Here is a 19,973-nt window from a genome sequence, read left to right on the forward strand (position 1 = left end):
TCTGAATCCTTTCATCTTGAACCAGTAAATTCAAACCCGGTTCATCAACATCCAAAACGGGTCATATAAATTCCAAAAATCCACAAAAAGGTCACTCGTTTTCCAGAGAGGTAGGCGGAGAAACGGTTTAATTTCGGGTCACTACTCAGTACTCACCATCCCCCTTGAGAGATTCCGGCGGCCGGCGGGACCTCTCTTTCTACCTTTTCTACCTCCATTTTCAGATAAACTTAGAAACCCAAGAAAAAACTACGGTAATATTTCAACCTTCTTCTAGTAACTTCTGGATCTTTCTCTAAAATTTAGTTAGGGTCAGGGTTTTAGTCTCTTTTTTCTTTTTTTTCCCCGGAACTAGAAAGAACTATGTCTGGTATACATCGGTCTTCGAGTGCGCCATTGAAGAACGGTCTTCCTCCTCAAGAGCTCCTTGACGATCTTTGCAGGTTCCAGTTTTCTTTCTGTTTCTGTAGAATTTGGTGTTCAATTTCCAGTGTGCTTAGTCTTATTCGGTTGATTTGGGGTTTATGGAAGAAGTAGCTGAATTCAGTTGTTTAATTGTTAAGTTAGGTTTATTAGCACATGAATTTTTATGTTCCTTGTTTGAAATTTTCTGTTTTGAAGGTGCTTACAGTGAATGGATTTGTTATGCAAACTAAACATAGTTTTATATTGCACATATTGGTATCCGGAATTCTTAATTAGAATTTGTTAACAAATTAGTACTTGCTAACCGAGGGTTATTCTATCTATATACAAAATCGTTGATTGGTAAAACGATAATTATTTTGTAAAACTACATCGGCATATGGAATCAGTTCCTATTTCCTGATTCACGCAAAAGAGATTAAAAAACTGTGAATGTTGTGTGCTTTTGTTTAGATTATAGACTTTGAGTAAGCAAGAGAAGATTGAATCAATTAAGATTAAAATAACTCTTTTTTTCCGAGTAGCTGTAGCATTTATGTGGGACTAACCGGTTAAGGTTAAGGTTTATGCTCAAGAATCTTTAGATGTTAGATTGTGTTTTAGCCTTTTAGGTATATCATCCGCCCAAGTATAACACAAGATTTTTTCCTACTTATTATTCTTTGGCAAGCTGTATCACCAGTTTTTCACTGGATATGTTCTCAAAACCAGCAAAATGCACCGAGGAAATTGGTTATAATTTTTATCTAAAGTTATTGCTTATAATTTTTGTGCAGTCGGTTTGTTTTAAATGTGCCGAAAGAGGACCAACAGTCATTTGAGAGAATTCTCTTCCTTGTGGAATATGCACACTGGTTCTATGAAGACAATACAGTGGAAAAAAAATCCATCGCTTAAGTCACTGAATCTGAAGGAATTCACCTCTTTATGTACCCTATAGTTGATGCATCTTTACTGCTGTGTAATCTTGTTGCTACTTGCTAGCACCAGGGTCCACTACTTAAAAGCATGAGTTCCACATAATATTTTCGTGACCACTACACAAATAAAAAATTTGATTGGTTAATTGTATTGCAGTTATTATAGGTGATATACTCCCCTAGTTTATATCATGATTACAAACGTCTGAACTTCTATCTCATATAATCTGTACCATTAGGAAAGGGAAAACCATTATTTTATAACAGGGATTGGAGCTTGAGCTTGTACTATTAAGCTCCAAAATGGAAGTTAGAATTTATGCTATTAAGTGTAGCATAAGTCTGTTTTTTGTTTCTCTGTCATCAATATTCTCTATTTCCTTTTGCAAAATACAAAAAACTGTTTCCTTAACTTGTTCCAGTGTTTAATAGCTGCGATGTTTTAAGGCCTTATGTTGCTCATATAGATGATATATTTAAAGATTTCACTGATTACAAGGTTCGAGTACCTGTAACTGGGGCAATTATTTTGGATGAAACATATGAACGGGTGAGTCTCTTCCTTTTTCTAGATAAAAAAAAAGTCCTTTGACCTCTATAGTTTTTATTTTGAGTAAAAATCACTTTCGTGTATCTGTGCTTAAGAGCAGAGCTTTCCTGTTCTCTCTCCCTATTCCTCTTTAGTCTTTCCACAAATTTCTGATCTTCTGATTCATTTATCAGAGATTTTTCTTTTAGTGCATGTGCATGTGCATCAGTATTTCTTGGTTTTTTTCATCCAAATGTTGTTTTCTAATTGATGGAACTCAACTAAAGCTATTTTTTGCAATTAAAGTTAAGTTGTATAACATTTTCTAGGATTATCATATTTGTTCATATTAATTAGTAGACTTTCATTATAAGATTGTCTTTACTAATTTTGTTTCTGCATTTAACAGTGCCTCCTAGTGAAGGGATGGAAAGGGACAAGCTGGAGTTTCCCACGTGGAAAGAAGAACAAAGATGAGGAGGACCATGTATGTGCCATTCGAGAAGTAAGCTTATTTCACATTGATTAGGTTTTATTTTTATTATTAACTCATTTTTTGTGAAGGGCTGGAAACGGATTCCTAAAGAATCACATTGAGAATTTTGGTTGACGGTTTAACCTTTCGCACATACGATGGATCTATTCTGTGTTGTATGAGCTCTTCAGAGAGCAGTAATTAGACTCTACTAGCTAATGCAGATGGCTATAGATTCAACAGTTACTTAAGAATGAACTTGCTCTCTAGTTGTACAGATTTTTTTTTAGTGAACTCTAGTTGTACAGATAACAGATGGTTATAGATTCAATGGTTACTTCAGAATGATCTTGCTCTCTAGTTGTAAATGATACGGCTGAGGAATAAATGTGGAATGTACATTTTTCTATTAACTAGCTTTCAGTGTCTATTCATTCACCTCTCAATAGAAAAAGCTAGAGTAGGGTTTGACAATCTCTCTATTAAACCTGTCATTAAACTTTATTTGGCACGGAGCCAATGGATATGTAAATTATTACCTGTAATCTATTCATTGCATGTTTCCCTTATTTAGGGAACTAACAGAGTTGATGTCGTACTAAAAAAGATGCATCCTGTTTTTGGTGATAAGAGAATCCAAATAACTATTGATTAGTCATTGAATTCTTTTACCTCTCTTTTGTTTCTTCATCTATGATTGTTAATGTACTTTCAATGAAAATACAGGTCTTAGAAGAAACAGGCTTTGATGTTTCAGCTCTCCTAAACAAAGATGAATACATTGAAGTGATATTTGGCCAGCAGAGGGTGCGGCTCTATATTGTTGCTGGTGTAAAGGATGATACAGCTTTTGCCCCACTTACAAAAAAGGAGATCAGTGTATGTTTCTTTTTTGTTGATAAGTTCCAACTTTAAGCAATCCTTCTATATGTATTTGCAGTTTTTCTCATAACTTCAGAGCACATATCCTATTAACTTGTGTTTAGAATGCCAAAATTTCAAGCAACTTCCCATTTGGGCTGTTTTTAATTCTCAGTACCTGTCAACAATAGATGCCAGACATTTGTATTACCTCTTATTACTTGGTGTTTTGCTGCCTATCAGAAATGAAGAAAATTAAAAGAGACCTTTAGAGAACTTTCTTTGCAAATAATGGAGAGGATATCTAAGATATTGTATCTTTTAAAAAGTAAAATGCTGACAGCAAGCTTTGGTATGGTTGCAGGAAATTGCTTGGCACCGGCTTGATGATCTTCAACGAGCAACTAATGAAGTAATATCTCGTGGGATCACTGGCCTAAAGCTTTATATGGTTGCCCCCATCTTAGCGTGATTAATTTGTTATTAGATTATGATTAATTTTCAAATGCTTTTACATTGTTGGGTAAATTGCTCATATATGATGTCTTTATGCAGATCTCTGAAGTCATGGATTTCAAACAATCCGCCCCCGCTACCTCCAAGACCAGATTTGCCTCTAAAAGGTTTTCCCCTTTCCTTTATTTTTCGGTTTTTGTTTTAGGTACTTAGATGTGTCATTAATTAACTCAACTGTTGTGACTTTTACATTCTGGCCTTATCTTAATCTACTTTTGGAGTTTTGCTCACATAAAGATTTGAAAGCCTTATCTTAATCATATTAGTTTGATTGATTAATTTTAGCGCAGTTATTATGTTCTCTAAAGATATGGGTACCATGGAGATGTTTTAGTGTGTGTTTTCTGATGTGTATTTTTTCTCGAATTGTTAAGGAATCTCTATTTGGAAAGTAAAGAACACTTCCATAGGAAGTTACTCAATGATTGTAGAGAGCCAATCTAATAAGCTTCCATCCAATGCTAAGCCGCCTGACACTGGTCCTGGAAAGAGCTTCAGAAACTTTAGATTCGATACCGCTGCAATATTAAGAGCATTGGAAGGTAGCTTTTCTACCTGAAGATCAGACTCGGTTGTTATTCGTGACATCCTTTAATGTTGGCATAGCTGGGACGTTTTTGTTGCTAGAACTTATTCGGTTGTATATTCCTGTGTCATGTCCGGGTTCGTTTGACATGTAAATTCTGTATAGGAAAAGAATGTATGGTGGCAACGTATGCTGGTCTTCTTAACTGGTCTGCAAGTAAAAAGCTGGTGATTGGTGAAATAGTAATAGTATAGTACCCTTTGTATGGCTTAACAGCTCCATCACTGAAAGCTGCACATTTTGTTGATTCTTGTTTTTTTAATGTTGTATTTGATCTTCTTTGTACTACTTTTTAAGGCCCCATAATCTTTTTTAATCTATTCATTCATACACCAATTGACAACTATCGGGTTGAGTTGGGTAAAATTTGAAGAAGTGGGTGTTTAATGTTTTATTTTGTTTCAATTTAGGTTGTTCATTAGAAAAATTTATCGAATGTAAAAAGTTCAAATTTTAAATCATGCATTGAGGATGTTCAAATCCAAATCTAAGTTCACTAAAATTCTATACAACGAATGTCTGAATCTGAATCTACAATCCACTTGTTTCCGCTAGAACAATCTTTCAATTCAACGTATCGATCCAATAAAGGTAGTGATAATAACAAGGATAACAACACTAATTTTCCCGCACGAATATATTGGCCAATATATAAATTTGAAATTTGAATAAAAAATGACAAAGGAGTAACACATTTATGGGTTTTAGATATATCTATTTAAATTTAGGATTAAAGCACACCCTGATTATAGGAGATTGTTTTATTGAATCCCTCGACTATTAAAAGTTACTTAATAGTCCATCGACTATAGGAAGCTGCTTTATTTAGTACCGACCATTAAAAGTTACAAAATAGTCACTTGACTATTCACATGTTCTAAGCTCGTCATTTTTCGTTAACAGAATGGCAAACGTATGAGCTGGATGTTAACATTTTGATTGGGATATGATAAAATATGACATAAGAACTGTTTGAAATGTATTTTATGGATCGAATCTCTATTTATATTATGCCATTGAGCTAATGCTTAAAATATTATGTCGTCGAGTCGGTGCTTGAAAGCAACGACAATGCCAATAGACATCATTAAAAATGTGATTTTATCATATCACAATCAGCATGTTAACGTCTAGCTCAGATAGTCGTCGATTTTCTTAACGGAAAAGGACAAGTTTAGAATATATGAACAGTCAAGTGACTATTTTGTAACTTTTAATAGTTGGAGGACTCAACAAAATAATGTCCTATAGTCGGGTATCATTTTGTAACTTTTAATAGCCAAGAGACTAACAAAACAACACCCTATAATCGGGGGACCGTTTGTATACTTTACCCTTAAATTTATCCGATATATTAATTTAAATAACTCTAAAATCCTAAATTTAAATTCTAAACCTTAAATCTTATGTCTCGAATCGTGGTGGTCTGAGGAATTGTTCTTGTGTGGCTGGCTGTGCTGTCGTGGAGTTTTATTGGCATGTTGGTCTTGGTTAGGTTCGTTTTGGCTTTAATATCGATTTAGGGCACTCTTTTTCCTCCATTTAGAGGTAGGAAGGTTTTCTAACGATGTTTCATTTTGTATGAAGGGTTCTATTTTAATCGTACGAAATCCCCTTTTCGAAAAGAAAAAAAAATATCAAATTCTAAAACCTATAATCCTAAATTTTAAAATCTAAATAAGATACACATGACAATATTAGAATCCAGTTTCTAAAATATTTTTGGTTTTTAAATTCAGATTATTTTCATTATTGTTAGTTTGAAATGCTTTCGATTCGAGTTGCTTTTAATTTGGGTCAAATTGGGTATGTGTAGTAATGTCCAACTAAAATTTGGGTTGGCTTTGATTTAATTTGATTTTAGGGTTTAGATCAAGTTTTGATCATGTTCGGGTTCATATCGAACCTCGATCGAAAAAATTAATTTGGGTAATCGAGTTTCAGATCAAGTTTCAATCAACATATTTAGATCCATATCAAATATAGAGTCGGATAAATCGATTCAGATAATCAAATTTATCAGGTTCATGACATGGGCCAATGTACCTCAAAATGGTAAAATTTCCTTTCCAATATCTTTAAATTATAGATTTGAAATTTTAGTGAGTAAGATTTTTAATAGACTGAACAATTGAATATTAATTAAATTGCCATCCTTTATTTATATTCCATGTATGTGTGCATGCTTTGAATTTGTACAATAATGACTCATAAATACAACTTTCTAAAAAAGGTATTAAAAAAAACTTGTCTCCTCAATTTATTAAAAAGAATTTAATAATATTTTCCATTGAAATTCCACAATAAAACGGTCAAATTGTTGGAATTGTAAATATATATATATATATATTTATGACAACTTTAGTCAATTTCTTGACCAACTTGTCCCCCCCATAATAACTTTTATCCACTATTTTCACTGACAGTAAAGCAGTTAAAAAACAAAGCACCTTTCTTTTTCCTGTGTTAAAAAATACTTCAAAAAGTTGACCCCACCATTATTTTTTAATCCGAAATGGAAAACACTTTTTCACACAAAGGGCAAATTTGTCCACAAAAAGTCCATAATTAGTGGTGCTCCTCCATTCTTTTGCCGACGGCGGTGGCGTTTTGGCCCCACGCGGTTAACGTCAAGCGCGGCAGATTATAAATAAATTACATTAAAAAAACTATTTTTTGGTCGAATTTGGTTTTGGCCCCTTTACCATACTTAGTCCTTATACTTCAATTTGATACAATTAGATCATTTATTATTTTGATTGAAATGATTTTAAAGTAATATATATTCATAATATTTTTAATTATTGACAATATATATATATATTGTAAATATAACTATTCGAATTCGAGTCTTTTAAAAAGAATATCATTTTCTTTTATAACTTATGTCACTAAATAAGTTTATCACAACTATTTTTATCAAAACATCAGTTTTATAGTTTAATTACATAGAAACGAAAAAAAGATATTTTTGGTCGAATTTGTTTTTGCTCCCTTTACTATGCTTAAACTTACTCAATCCTCATAATTTAATTTGATCATTTATTATTTTGATTAAAAATGACACTTATTTTTCTTAAAACATCATTTCTATATTGTTATCAATGGTGTATCTTGGTAAAATAATTTGAAGGGTCTATATAAAAGTTCCAAAATTTTAGAAGTTTAAAATTAAATTTTTTGATTTTTTTTGATAATTAGTGAAAATTTTAAAAATTTCACAGAATAATTAATTAAAAATATTTTTAAAAAATAAAAATTAAAAAAATTAGAATTTTTAAAGAAGTCAAATTTAAAATTTGAAGAGCCAAATTTTAATCTTTTAAAATTCTAGGAATTATGGTCCCTTTGACCCATTACCGTCCACATAAATATTTTATCCATAATAGCTAATGATTTGATTATTTAAATTAATTAATAAAATTATAAAAATAAAGAGATTTGATTATGTCAGATTATTGTGTAGAGATTAAATCCAAAGTTTGAGCCTACTACAGGGACCAAACTAAAATTGACCGAACCATATTTTACATATTTTGACCGTTTGTCACGGACCAGTGATATTGAACAATTGTGACCGTTCGATCAAAAACAAACAAACGATCACATCCGTCAGTTAACCCTTACTGTTCTTGAAATGGTAAATTAAGTACTTATTTATTTATAAAACTAAAATAAGCAGACATCCTCTGGAAGCAAACTGGCGTTCTTGTTCTTCCCTTTCTTTTTTTCTGGGTTCTGTTCTTTGTCTTCATGGCTTTCATTTTCGAGGGATTTTTGTATTCTTTGCTCATCACTTAACCAAATAGAAAACCATCAGATATTATAATAGATTGATATGATTTTGAAGATTTTTTTATGGTTTTGAAGATAAAGATTTGGTTGAACCTTCTTTTCAAATAAGGTGATACTTACTCTGATTTTATGTTAATTTTGTTGATTAATTGTTTTGTTGTTTTGAAGCTAAACTCGACAATTTTTTATCTGGGCAGATGAAATTGGCGTTAATCTCAAGGTTGACGATGAAGTGAAGTGTGATTTCATAAAAAAAAAGAAAAGATTTTTGGTTTGTTTTTTAGTGTTTTTGATTCTGGGTTTTTGATAATGTCGTCGACTGCTTCATCGGAGATGCAAGAACCGAGCATCGACACCGACAAGTTAAGCTACGAAATATTTTCGATTCTTGAAAGCAAGTTTTTGTTTGGGTACGATGATGATCAGAAGCTATGGATTCCGAAACCGATTTTGCCGGCGTCTGAACCGAGGCCGTTGATTCAACCGGCTGACGAGAATAGCGCGTCGGCGATCAAGAACCAGAGAGGTAAAATCTGTATTCTGAGCATCGATAGTGGCGGCATGAGGGGGATTCTTAGCGGGAAAGCTTTGGCTTATCTGGAACACGCGTTGAAATCCAAGTCCGGTAATCCGAATGCTCGAATCGCCGATTATTTCGACGTCGCCGCCGGTTCCGGCGTCGGTGGAATCTTCACCGCTATGCTTTTCGCTACCAGAGATGGCAGCCGCCCGGTTTTTACCGCCGAGGAGACGTGGCGGTTCCTTGCTGAGAATGGGAAACGGATGTACCGGTCCGGGAATGGTAAAAACGGCGGTATTTTGAAGAAGATTTTGAAAAACGGTTCGGCCGGGTCGGGTTCAACCGGTTTGGAAAAAGTGGTTAAGGAGGCGTTCAAGGCGGACGGTTCGGATGGAAGGAGTTTAACGTTGAAGGATACGTTGAAACCGGTTTTGATCCCCTGTTACGATCTTTCGAGCACAGCGCCGTTTTTGTTCTCGAGGGCGGATGCACTGGAGACGGACAGTTTCGATTTCCCGTTATCGGATGTCTGTCGGGCGACGTCTGCTGAACCGGGTTTATTTGAACCGGTTATGATGCGGTCGATAGATGGTCAAACCAGTTGTGTGGCGGTCGACGGTGGGTTGGCGATGAGTAACCCGACGGTGGCCGCGATCACGCACGTGTTGCATAATAAACAGGAGTTTCCTTTCGTCAGAGGAGTCGAGGATTTGTTGGTGCTGTCGTTGGGGACCGGTTCATTACTCGAAATAAGCTACGAGTACGAAAAGGTCAAGAATTGGAGGGTCAAAGATTGGGCTAAACCGATAGCTCGAATATCCGGAGACGGTTCAGCCGACTCGGTGGACCAAGCCGTTGCCATGGCGTTCGGACAATGCAGAAGCAGTAATTACATAAGAATTCAGGTAAATATATTTCAGCCAACTCAATATTCCATCAATTTAAATATATGAAAAATAGTCATTCTCGTAATAAATGTTTAGTATTAGGGTCAATTTTAGATAAATTATTTATTTTTGGACATTTTTTTTGACGACTTTTGTTTAAGAATAATTATAATTCGGATTGGGTTTGGGTTAGATCAAATTTTTAACCCATTTAAACATGACCCGAGCATAATACTCCTCCATCATTCAATCGATTTAACTTGGATTTTAAGAAAGTTTGACCTAACTTGAAACTCGAATCTAGTACAAATGTATATAAAAAAAATTATTTTTATTAAGTAAAATAATGATCTAATTGAAAAATATGGATGATAAGTCTTATAGTAATTATTATTTAATATAAAAAAGTTAATTATATTATTATTTTCAAGTCTGATTAGATCAAATATTTTTATCTTACACTCGATATGACTTTATCCTTCAACGACCAAACTTGATTTCTTTTAGAAAAACATCAACAAAGCTTCTACTTTTAATAAACAATAAAGGGATATGCATTTTATTCGAATCCGAAAGATTTTAACTCGATCTAAGATTTTTTCTAAAAGAAATAGAGTAAAATGCATGTCCCTATATTGTTTATTAGAAGTAGAAGTTTTGTTAGGTGTGTGGGGACATACCATTTGAGTAAAGCAGGAAGTGATTCATCTCACCATATCTAGTGTAGTGTGGTAAAGCATGCCTTCTATAATATTTAGCTCACTTAACGATTATCATGGATATCTTTCGAATCCGGAATTCAAATAACATAGATAAGAATCATGATTTATGATCTTTTAGTAATGTTTTTTTCTTAAAATATTCGTGTTCGATACTAGCATCTTTTGTCTAGCTATAATAGTTTCTTTGGTTGCTATGAAAATTTTGGTGAGACAGGCAAACGGGAGCAATTTAGGGCGATGTGGACCAAACGTAGATACAGATCCCAGCCCCAGCAACGTAAAGCTGCTGGCGGCCATTGCCGAGGAAATGTTGAAGCAAAAGAACGTCGAGTCGGTGTTATTCGGAAGCAAAAAGCTGGCCGACAAAACTAATTCCGAGAAACTCGACGCTTTCGCCGCTCAACTCGTGCTTGAACATCAGAGGCGGAGTTGTAGGATCGCTCCCACAGTTGCTTTCAAGCAACCTAACCCTAAACCCTCTCCCTAAGAAAGAATTTTTCTTTAAAAAAAAATTGTACCAAATATAATTTTATTATAATTATTGTATAGTCTTTTTCATATTCCATGCAATGATATAATATATAATATTTTTAATGTTTGTTCGAAGAAGGCATCATATAGTGGACCCTTCCATTAATGTAGATGATCAAATGGGGACATCTGTTTTATTAGAAGATGCTGACATCTTTTAATGTTATAAAGTCGTGAAAATATTTATTGGGTTTTAATGATTTTACTCCAACTATATTATCTATTAACCTCGGATACATAATATATAGTGTTCCATTGGCCTGAATTGTCATTTCCTCCGATTTAAGTAAATAAAAAATAACAAGAAGGGGGGGAATAGTGCTGTGGGGAAGACAGCTCCCGATGTTGTCTGCCGACCGACACTCGTGCTTTGAAATTTTAAAGATTTAAAGGGTAATTTAGTCATTTTAATATATAAATCTCCAATTCCAATCAAATAAAAGTTGTCCGACTCCGTAGTCCCAAAAAAGGGGTTGCCGCTTTTAGTTTTTATTTTAATAACTGTAATTATTATATAATATTTATTTATTTAATTATTAATAACACATAATAATTTTATGATTCAAATTTTTTTTTAATCCAATCAATTAAAAATTATTATTTAAAGAATTCATTAAGTGGTTTCAGTAATTAAAGGAAGTGTTATTTTATTTTAAGATTATGAATTCGAACAAATACATCTCCAAAGTATGTGTACACTATTAATGGTTAAGAAAAATTATAAATAAATATTACATTATAATTACTTTAGATTATTCAACTAAAAATCATTACTTGAATATCAAAAACAAGATAAACGTATTTATATTCAAGCCTTATACCATTACATTTATGTTGATTTGTTAATTAAATATTCTATAATATAATTATTTTTAAATAAACAAAAGATTCATTTTAAATTTAAAGTATACATTTCATCATAAAAAATAGGTATTCTTCACCCACATTTTAAATCAAAACGAATTTAGTTGAAGTTTTAAATCAATTTTTTATAATATAAAAATAAAATGTTTATTTTAAATTAAGAGTAAGGATGAAAAAGAATTAGAAACTAACATGTACGACACCTTTTACTTTTTACAAGTGAAGATGTCAACTATTGTAAACAAAAGGGTTGGGGGATAGATCTTTGTGGGATACTTTGTCTATTAGAGGACAAGCATGACTCGTCTTTCTACAATTATATTAAAAGGTTTGAATCTAATTTATTGATCGATCGAGTCAAAAATTAATAATTCATTTAATTTATTAAGTCCATATAAATTAAAGATTTGACTTTTCTTTTTCATTTAACAAAATTAGAATTACGGAAAACTTTATATTTTTTTTGGCATAATGTTAAAATTAACCCTCTAATATTTATTGAAATTGTTATTTCCACCTCTATTCCGTTTTTTAGCATAATGCTAATATTAACTCCCAACGTTTATCAAAATGGACATTTTGCTCCCTATTCTATTTTTTGGAGTATTTTAACTTTCATCGTTTCATTTTAAGGCACAAAAACCCCTAACATTTAATAAAATAATCACTTTTTCTCTTATCTTTTTGGGCATTTTAGGTTAAAAAAACTCATATTTTAGAGTGTAAATCGTGTGTTGACTAATAATTTTTGTCTATAGAGTGAGTTTTTTGCCCCAAAGTGAAATGTTAGGGGTTAAAATGCTCAAAAAAAGATAGAAGAATATGGGTCAAAATGACTATTTTGATAAATATTAGGGTTATTTTTGGCATTATGCCCCTTTATTACTATTTTGGCCCATAATGTTTCATTTTCGGGTAAAAAATCCATCAATTAATGAAAACCACTAGTTAACAAACAATTAGTGCTCTAAAACAAGGGTCATTTTTATCTTATAATAAAATATTGAGATCCAAAATGCTCCATAAACAAAGGATCAAATGACTATTTAGTCAAATATTAGAAATCTTTTTATTTTAAAATAAAACGTTAGAAGATCAAAATACTATAAAAAATAAAAAGAGTAAAAATGACTATTTTAATAAATAGTGACAGCTAATTCTGACATTATTCTTCTTTTTGTTTTTTCATGTCACTTTTTTCATTTTAATTTTATTGCATAGAAATTGTAATGGTGGAGGAGGAGGTTGTGGAGTATCTTTTGACAAGCAACCTACCATGCCCCTGGAGATAATAGGATTTGGTAGATCGAGTCAAAGTTGATGCAATTATTGTTTTCATATTGTGCTATTGTGATGTTCAATTTTTTTCATACTTATATAATATTTTTATGCATTATTAATCCATATTATATGTATTTTAAATATATATAACATTTCAAACCAATAAAATTTAGAAATATTGTGGGCGAAATATTTTTCTTCTTCTTGAAAATTGTATTTATTGAAAAATTATTTTCGTATTTAAGTTATTTGTTACAATATAAGTAAAACTAGTCACGAGAGAATGACAAATTATATTAAAAAAATCAGAACTTGTCATATGAACTGAAAAAAATTGTATAGAACTTGTCATGTTGTTCTGACGAGATTCAATTATTTATTCTATTTTATATATCTTATCATTCTCTCATGACTAATTTTACGTGTACTGCAACAAATAACATAGATCTTGCTTGGATTATTTGAACAAAAAAGTAATGTTAAACTATATTTTTATATTATCGATTAAATTTTACTGGTGTCATCGGTTAATTAGGTATCAACTCAATACCAATTTGGTAAGCAAATGAATGAAGAATTAATTTTACAATAATAATTAATATTATTGTAAGATATTTTTGTCTCTAATATTTTTATATAATCTTTAGGATACTACATCCTATATCACTTAATTTTATGCGGTATATCGCTTATATCACTAAACCTTTAATTGCTCCAATTATAGCACTAAGATTTTGTTTTTAACTTTGATTGTACCTTGAATCATTAAATTTTGATGACACAATAACGTGGATGGACATTTCTATCATTGTGATGATATTGACAAAATAATATTATTTTGGTGTGACTATTGATGTTTAAAACGACGTCGTTTTAAACCTTAAACTTTAAAATTGTACAAATTTTCCAGCTAGACTTTTTAAGCATATCACTTTTTCAAGTGACAAGATGAACCGAGTAAACGGCATACTTGTTGGGTTTAACTTGATAGAACTTTCCCACGTGTGATTAAATATAAAAATGGCAAAGATATTAGGGTAAAGTACATAAATGGTCCACGGGTTATAGGATACTTTGTTAAATCCCCTAATTATTAAAAGTTACAAAATGGTCACACGACTATTCATATGTTCTAAACTCGTCTTTTCTGTTAAAAAAATGGTGGTTGTCTGAGGTGGACGTTAAAATGTTGACTGAGATATGATAAAATCTAATCCAATATCGTTTTAGTTGTATTTTATGGATCGAATCTTCGTTTACAATTTTCATTATGTCGTTGAGCCAATGCTTGAAACATTATGCTGGCGAGTCAGTGTTTGAAAGCAACTAATGTGTCGATATAATAGGATTTTATCATATCTCAGTTAACAGATTAATGTCCAACTGAAACATACATTATTTCTTTAATGGAAAATGACGAGTTTGGATTATATAAATAGACGGATGATCATTTGTACCTTTTAATAGTTAGGGCATAAACAAAACACCGTCTTATAGTCAATGGATCATTTTATAACTTTTAATAATCAGATGAATCAATAAAGCAACACACAATAATCAGAGATCATTTGTATATTTTACCCAAGATAATATTATTGCTGGTGCATTATCTTAAAAATGAAAGAAGAATAATATGTTTAGATTCAAATCATTCAAGAGATTTTTTTTATAAAAAAATTAAAATTATTATTTTAGCCGATGATTTTATGAGTATAATATAAAAGCACACGTGGATATGTAATATATATATATATATATATATATATTCTTCACTTAAATAATTGGTAAACAGCTTTCGAGAGAGGCCTTTCAAAGGAAAGTAAAGCTTAAAAAATGAAAATATTTAATTGTTTTTATACCAAAGGGGAAAAAGCTATTAAAAATGGTCGTTTCTTCTTGGAATTGTCAATTTGGTCACCGATATTTGTCACACCCCAAATTTTAATTTAAAATATATTTATTTTATTTTATTTAATTAAGGGACCAAGATGGACAGTTCTAAAAAATTATGGGTCAATCTCGATTGTTTGGGAAATTTTAAAAATGCCAATGTGTGGCTGATAGATTTTGAACCCTTGTCCCCAGGCATAGCCGGTCATCCCTTTACTATCCAACCTAGGTCACTGTTTATAAATAATTTAATTAAAAATATCTTATAATGTTTCAGGCTCGATTTTAATATCCAAAAACCATTTCCTATGTTTATGAAACCCCGAACCCATTCTCAAGATCTAAAACCCATTTTCCCAAAAAACAACCTCCCATTGTCACAATCTTCAACTGCCGATCTTCCCTGCTATGGTCGTCGCTGTAGTACACCGACATCCTCCCGTGACCCTACCCCGGCCATTAGACCTCTGGATTCGACCACCATCCGTCGCGAAGAATGAGAAATTTGTTCGGTTCCTCAATCATCGATCTCGGCTGCCACTCCTCATGAGAGACATCGCCGACACCAACTGAAGTGTCATCTCATTCCAACTGCAACCCAGGGTTCCACACTCGTCGAAACCCTGCGTTCAAAAGCTGGAAGAAAAACTCAAGTTCTCCCCTCGGTTTCTCGTGTTTTTCGACCGTCACGATTGTCCTCTTGCCTCACCGCCGCCACCACTAAACTCCCCACCTCCGTGCGCTCTAAACCCAACCGGTGGGTCACGTCGATATCGCATGTTTCATCTGTCCGTCGTGGGTAAACTTTCGGTCGTTTTTATTCAAAAAATTTCACTGTGTTTTGGCTATTTGTTGCATTGATTTACGAGGATATGATGTTTGGTTGCTTTGTAAGTGTTCAGCTATGTGCTTTGGGTAAGTCCTTATGTGCCTAAGGGTATACCCCTCAAGTGGGCACCTATATTTCGGCTAGGGTAAGACCTTATGGACCCAAGGTGCTCCCTTAGGTTGGCTCCTTCGCCCTTTGGGCCTATGGTAAGTTTTTATGGATGCAGTTTTGGGGAATTGCATATGGTGTCCTGTTAGAGGGTGATTCTGTATTTTAAGCTAAAAGTACTACTGATGTTTTCATAACTTAGAAATGAACTGATTTGGAAACTTAACTTTATGTTTTTATTTTGCACTATTGGAACACACTGAGCTTCGTAGGCTCATTTTTCCAAACTTTTCCCCCCTTTCAGATACCTTTGGATAGGTTACCTAGACCTGGCACTTGGAGGATCAATACATTCGTACAATATTATTTTGTTGTAATGTTTTTATCTTCCGAATTGCCATTATGTTGGGTGACTTGTGCCTATTTATTTTGAAATACTTGTCTTGCGATGTATATTGCTTTTGCGACTGATATTAGAATTACATTGATACCGATTTGTGAAAGATTTTTTTTACTTAGTCATTTATGGTTTTATATATTACTCGAATTAGAACTTATTATTAATAACTACGTATTTAAAAGGTGCTTATTCATAATATGGATTTAAATTATCAAATAATATTTTGAGAAATTTTACTGTAATTCACTAGATCTGATCGTAACGCATAGGTCGATATAGGGGTTACAATATTAGAATCTCCAAGATTTTGTAATTACTATACTTTATTGTATTATAATCATACTTTTTTTATTGTATTATAATGAAGTTGGAGCCTATCACCACCATTATTAAGAAACAACATTTAGTAGTTGGATAATGAAATAAAGCGAGCCAAACCTAAAGAAATTAAAGCAATTATTAATATTATAGTTGTTGCAAGGTCCTTATTAAAATATATAATTATCAAATCCTCGATTTATTAACATAAAAAAGTAATCGGTTTTTTCAACGGTCCTTGTTATCCTTTCACAATAATTAAAAAGGATAGAGCGTGTTTGTATTTGTGTTTATTATTCATTAGGTCATCTGTCTTACAAAACTTATCTTATTCTTTTGGAAATATATATAATGCATTATTGTGAACTTTAATTGTTAGTATAATATTTCATTATCATCTTGTTTTGGTGTATAATGTTCTAACTAGGGATAAATATAAGGAAGTATATGGGGTAGTCGTCTCCTTAAAAAATTTAACATATATTTTAGATTTTTTTTTATATTCTATGTTGATAATTTGTTTTTGTCTTTAAAATTTTATAAGTTCGGTTTCCCTTAAAATTATAGAAATTCATTTTCCTAATATAAGATCATACGTTAGTCCAGGATTATAACCTAACTTTATTAATTATTAATATTATTATTGGAATCTGCTTTTTTTTTATTCTTATCATAATTGAAGGGATCATATCCTTGAGTTAGGGTTATCGGGCCATCTTATTTTCCTATTCACACCTTGCACTTTACTTCATAAAAATAGATTAAGATTATATATCTTTAAATTGTCCCAATTTGATAATAATCATACTATTTATTAATAGAGATTGTCTTTGAAATGACTACTCGTGCTTCTTGTAGATAAAGACTAGTTGCTATTGATAAGCATCAATTAATTAATTGATTAATAAGTTTCGTCTATTATTACTATTATAGTATTAAAATATACAATGTTACACCTCTTAAGCATTATGGTCATGTTACGAGATGAACTTCTAAAACTTTAAGAGATGACGAACTTATAAAATTTTATGAGGCGACAAATAAGTTACCAATATAAAATACGAAAAAATATTTAAAATATATGATAATCTGAAAATTTCAGTGGGGTGACCATCCCCAACCTTCCCTCGGTCTATCACTGCCCTTAAATAAGATCAGGTATTCAAATTCTAACATTATGAATGTAGTAAATTAAGTAGAAAGGGTTACCTGTAATAGATCTTTGTAATATTTAATCTGAATTAATTAATTAATTAGTGGTTTAATTATTTAGATTTATAGTCTCTAATACCCTTTCTAAGACATGATTAGATACAGGACAACTGTGTGATTGAATACGCTTAACTAAAAGTTAACACCTAGCATTATAATTATATTTTGTATAAAGGTATTGCAATTTGTTGAGTAAATCAAATGGATGAAATAGTTAAGAGGGGATTAATTAGCAAATAAAACTTTTTGTGGAAGCTTGAAGAGAAAATATACACAAGAATTTAGAGTGGTTCGACTTTATAAACCAAAGTCTAAATCCACTACCTTAGATATTCACATTAAGAATTTTTACAAATTCACTAATTTGTATCTGCCTTTGAGGATAAGGTGTAACCTTACAACTCCCTCAAGAATTATACCCCATATTCTTGAGACACTCTATCAAAGAGAAAATTACAAATTACAAAGTTATAAAAACTTCACTAGGAATGTGTTTGCACAATTCAAGAACAAATAAGAACACTCGAGAAATAAATACAGATGAGTACAAAAGTGTTCTTTGAAAGCAAAATGAATGTTGACTTATTTTTTGCTCAAATTTGTTGCTTTCCGCTTTATCTTTGATCTTTTATCTTCACATATGAATTAAAATCTTATTTGTATGCTCCATCTATTAATTTTAATCGTTTGGGTTGTTGTGAGAGTGAATAGGGCAATTGAGAGATAGTTTCCCACAATAAATGGTGTCTAGAAGCTTGAAGTGTCGGTATTCAGGCTTTGAGTATCGATACTCCCTGCATTAAATACAAAATATAGCCGTTGGGAAAGGTAGTATCGGTATTGGTACAAGAGGTATCGATACTATTATAATAAATAGTATCGATACTGGGACTAGTATCGGTACCGAATGAGTATATTGGAATTTGACAATTTCAAAAACAAAAGTATAGTATGGGTATTACCATGTGGAGTATCGATACTACTATGAAAAGTAGTATCGGTACTGGAATAGTATCGGTACCAAAATAGCATTCTGATTTGACAAATCTACAGACAGTATCAATGCTGCATTAGCAGTATCGGTACTACTGCATAAATTTGGGCTTCAGCATCGATAGTTGTATCGATACTTCATGAACAATATCGATATTGTTCCTGTAGTATCGGTACTACTATACTTAAAATGAATTTTTGACTCGATTGAAGTTCAAAACCCTTAGTAAAAATTTATTTCAAAAATATTTCCATTATAAGACTTAATTTTTCAATAGAGAAGAGGAGTAAATTAGAGCTTTTAAACTTAAAAACAATTTATATATTCGAATGACCGAATCAAATATAATCTTAAAATTTGTTAAAACTATTTAACATTTTGGGTATATCAAAATATCAAAGTGTGTTCAACACCATTATATATAGATTTTTCACCTATAATATCCTTTAACAGTCGCAAGAAAAAAATTGAATTTATGATTAATTTAACATTTAATATTATGCATGAACCAAACGACTTCCTTAATCAAAAGAATATTTGTCATCTTTTAAGGCCTCATATTCGAGTATGACATATGCAAAGATGTATAAATGTTCATTGATAAATGATTGAGAGTCTTTTAAATTAGGCTGAAATCCAGTAATAAATCAAATATATTATTACATAGGTAGAAAATTGTTTTAAGTTATAAATATGGTGATTCTTTAAAGATGTATTTTACAGAATATCTTTAAAAATCATCCTTTTAGGTTAGGCATCATCGAATATTTATAAAATTATTCTTTTTAAAATGACTTTAAAAGTTCTCTTTATAAAAAAAATTAATTTTAAGTTACGGATATAAATTTAATTTTAAAATGTGATCTCTTTAATTAAAATATAAATACGAGCTTCTTAAAATAAGCAACTAAATAAATATACCGAAATAATAAATAAATACTCTAAAAAATTGCAAAAAAATATTGAGACCTAATTGTAAGAAAATAAAAATTAAATAAGTTAAAATAGTAAATAAGCTATACAAAAGAACAAAATTACTATTTGCACAAATCTCGTGTTTACCATTAAAAATTTTAGTTTAAACCTTAAAATTTATAATTTTATTTTTAACTAACACAACTTTTTTAACTTCATTCTTAATATACAAACAATAGAAATAATATAAATCTCGTATTTTTAAAAATCATTAGTTAACCCCTTTGTGGATAAAAATCATTGGTTAACAAACGATGTACGCTCCAAATAGGGGCATTTTTACCTAAAATGAAATATTAAGGGACAAAATGCTCCAAAATAAGAGTTAAAGTGA

At 31.5% G+C, this 19,973-nt stretch overlaps 1 protein-coding gene and 1 pseudogene across 1 annotated transcript; both read left to right on the top strand.

Moving 5' to 3' along the window:
• Positions 1–131: 131 nt before the first annotated feature.
• Positions 132–4,521, top strand: LOC120174621 (annotated as a pseudogene).
• A 3,846-nt stretch (positions 4,522–8,367) lies between these two features.
• On the top strand, positions 8,368–10,728 carry LOC120174620 (patatin-like protein 6). Its single transcript, XM_039181422.1, has 2 exons — positions 8,368–9,533; positions 10,452–10,728. The coding sequence occupies exons 1-2, from the start codon at positions 8,418–8,420 to the stop codon at positions 10,722–10,724; spliced, it is 1,389 nt and encodes a 462-aa protein (XP_039037353.1). The 5' UTR covers positions 8,368–8,417; the 3' UTR covers positions 10,725–10,728.
• The last annotated feature ends 9,245 nt before the right edge of the window (positions 10,729–19,973 follow it).

Source organism: Hibiscus syriacus, unplaced genomic scaffold, assembly GCF_006381635.1.
Source record: "Hibiscus syriacus cultivar Baekdansim isolate YM2019G1 unplaced genomic scaffold, ASM638163v2 tig00112114_pilon, whole genome shotgun sequence".
NCBI lineage: Eukaryota > Viridiplantae > Streptophyta > Magnoliopsida > Malvales > Malvaceae > Hibiscus > Hibiscus syriacus.

Bases quoted from the DNA above. Each gene is read 5' to 3' on its own strand.
- LOC120174620 (XM_039181422.1), top strand. From the start codon at position 8,418: ATGTCGTCGACTGCTTCATCGGAGATGCAAGAACCGAGCATCGACACC. The intron at 9,534-10,451 runs GTAAATATATTT...TTGGTGAGACAG, and splicing joins GTAATTACATAAGAATTCAG to GCAAACGGGAGCAATTTAGG.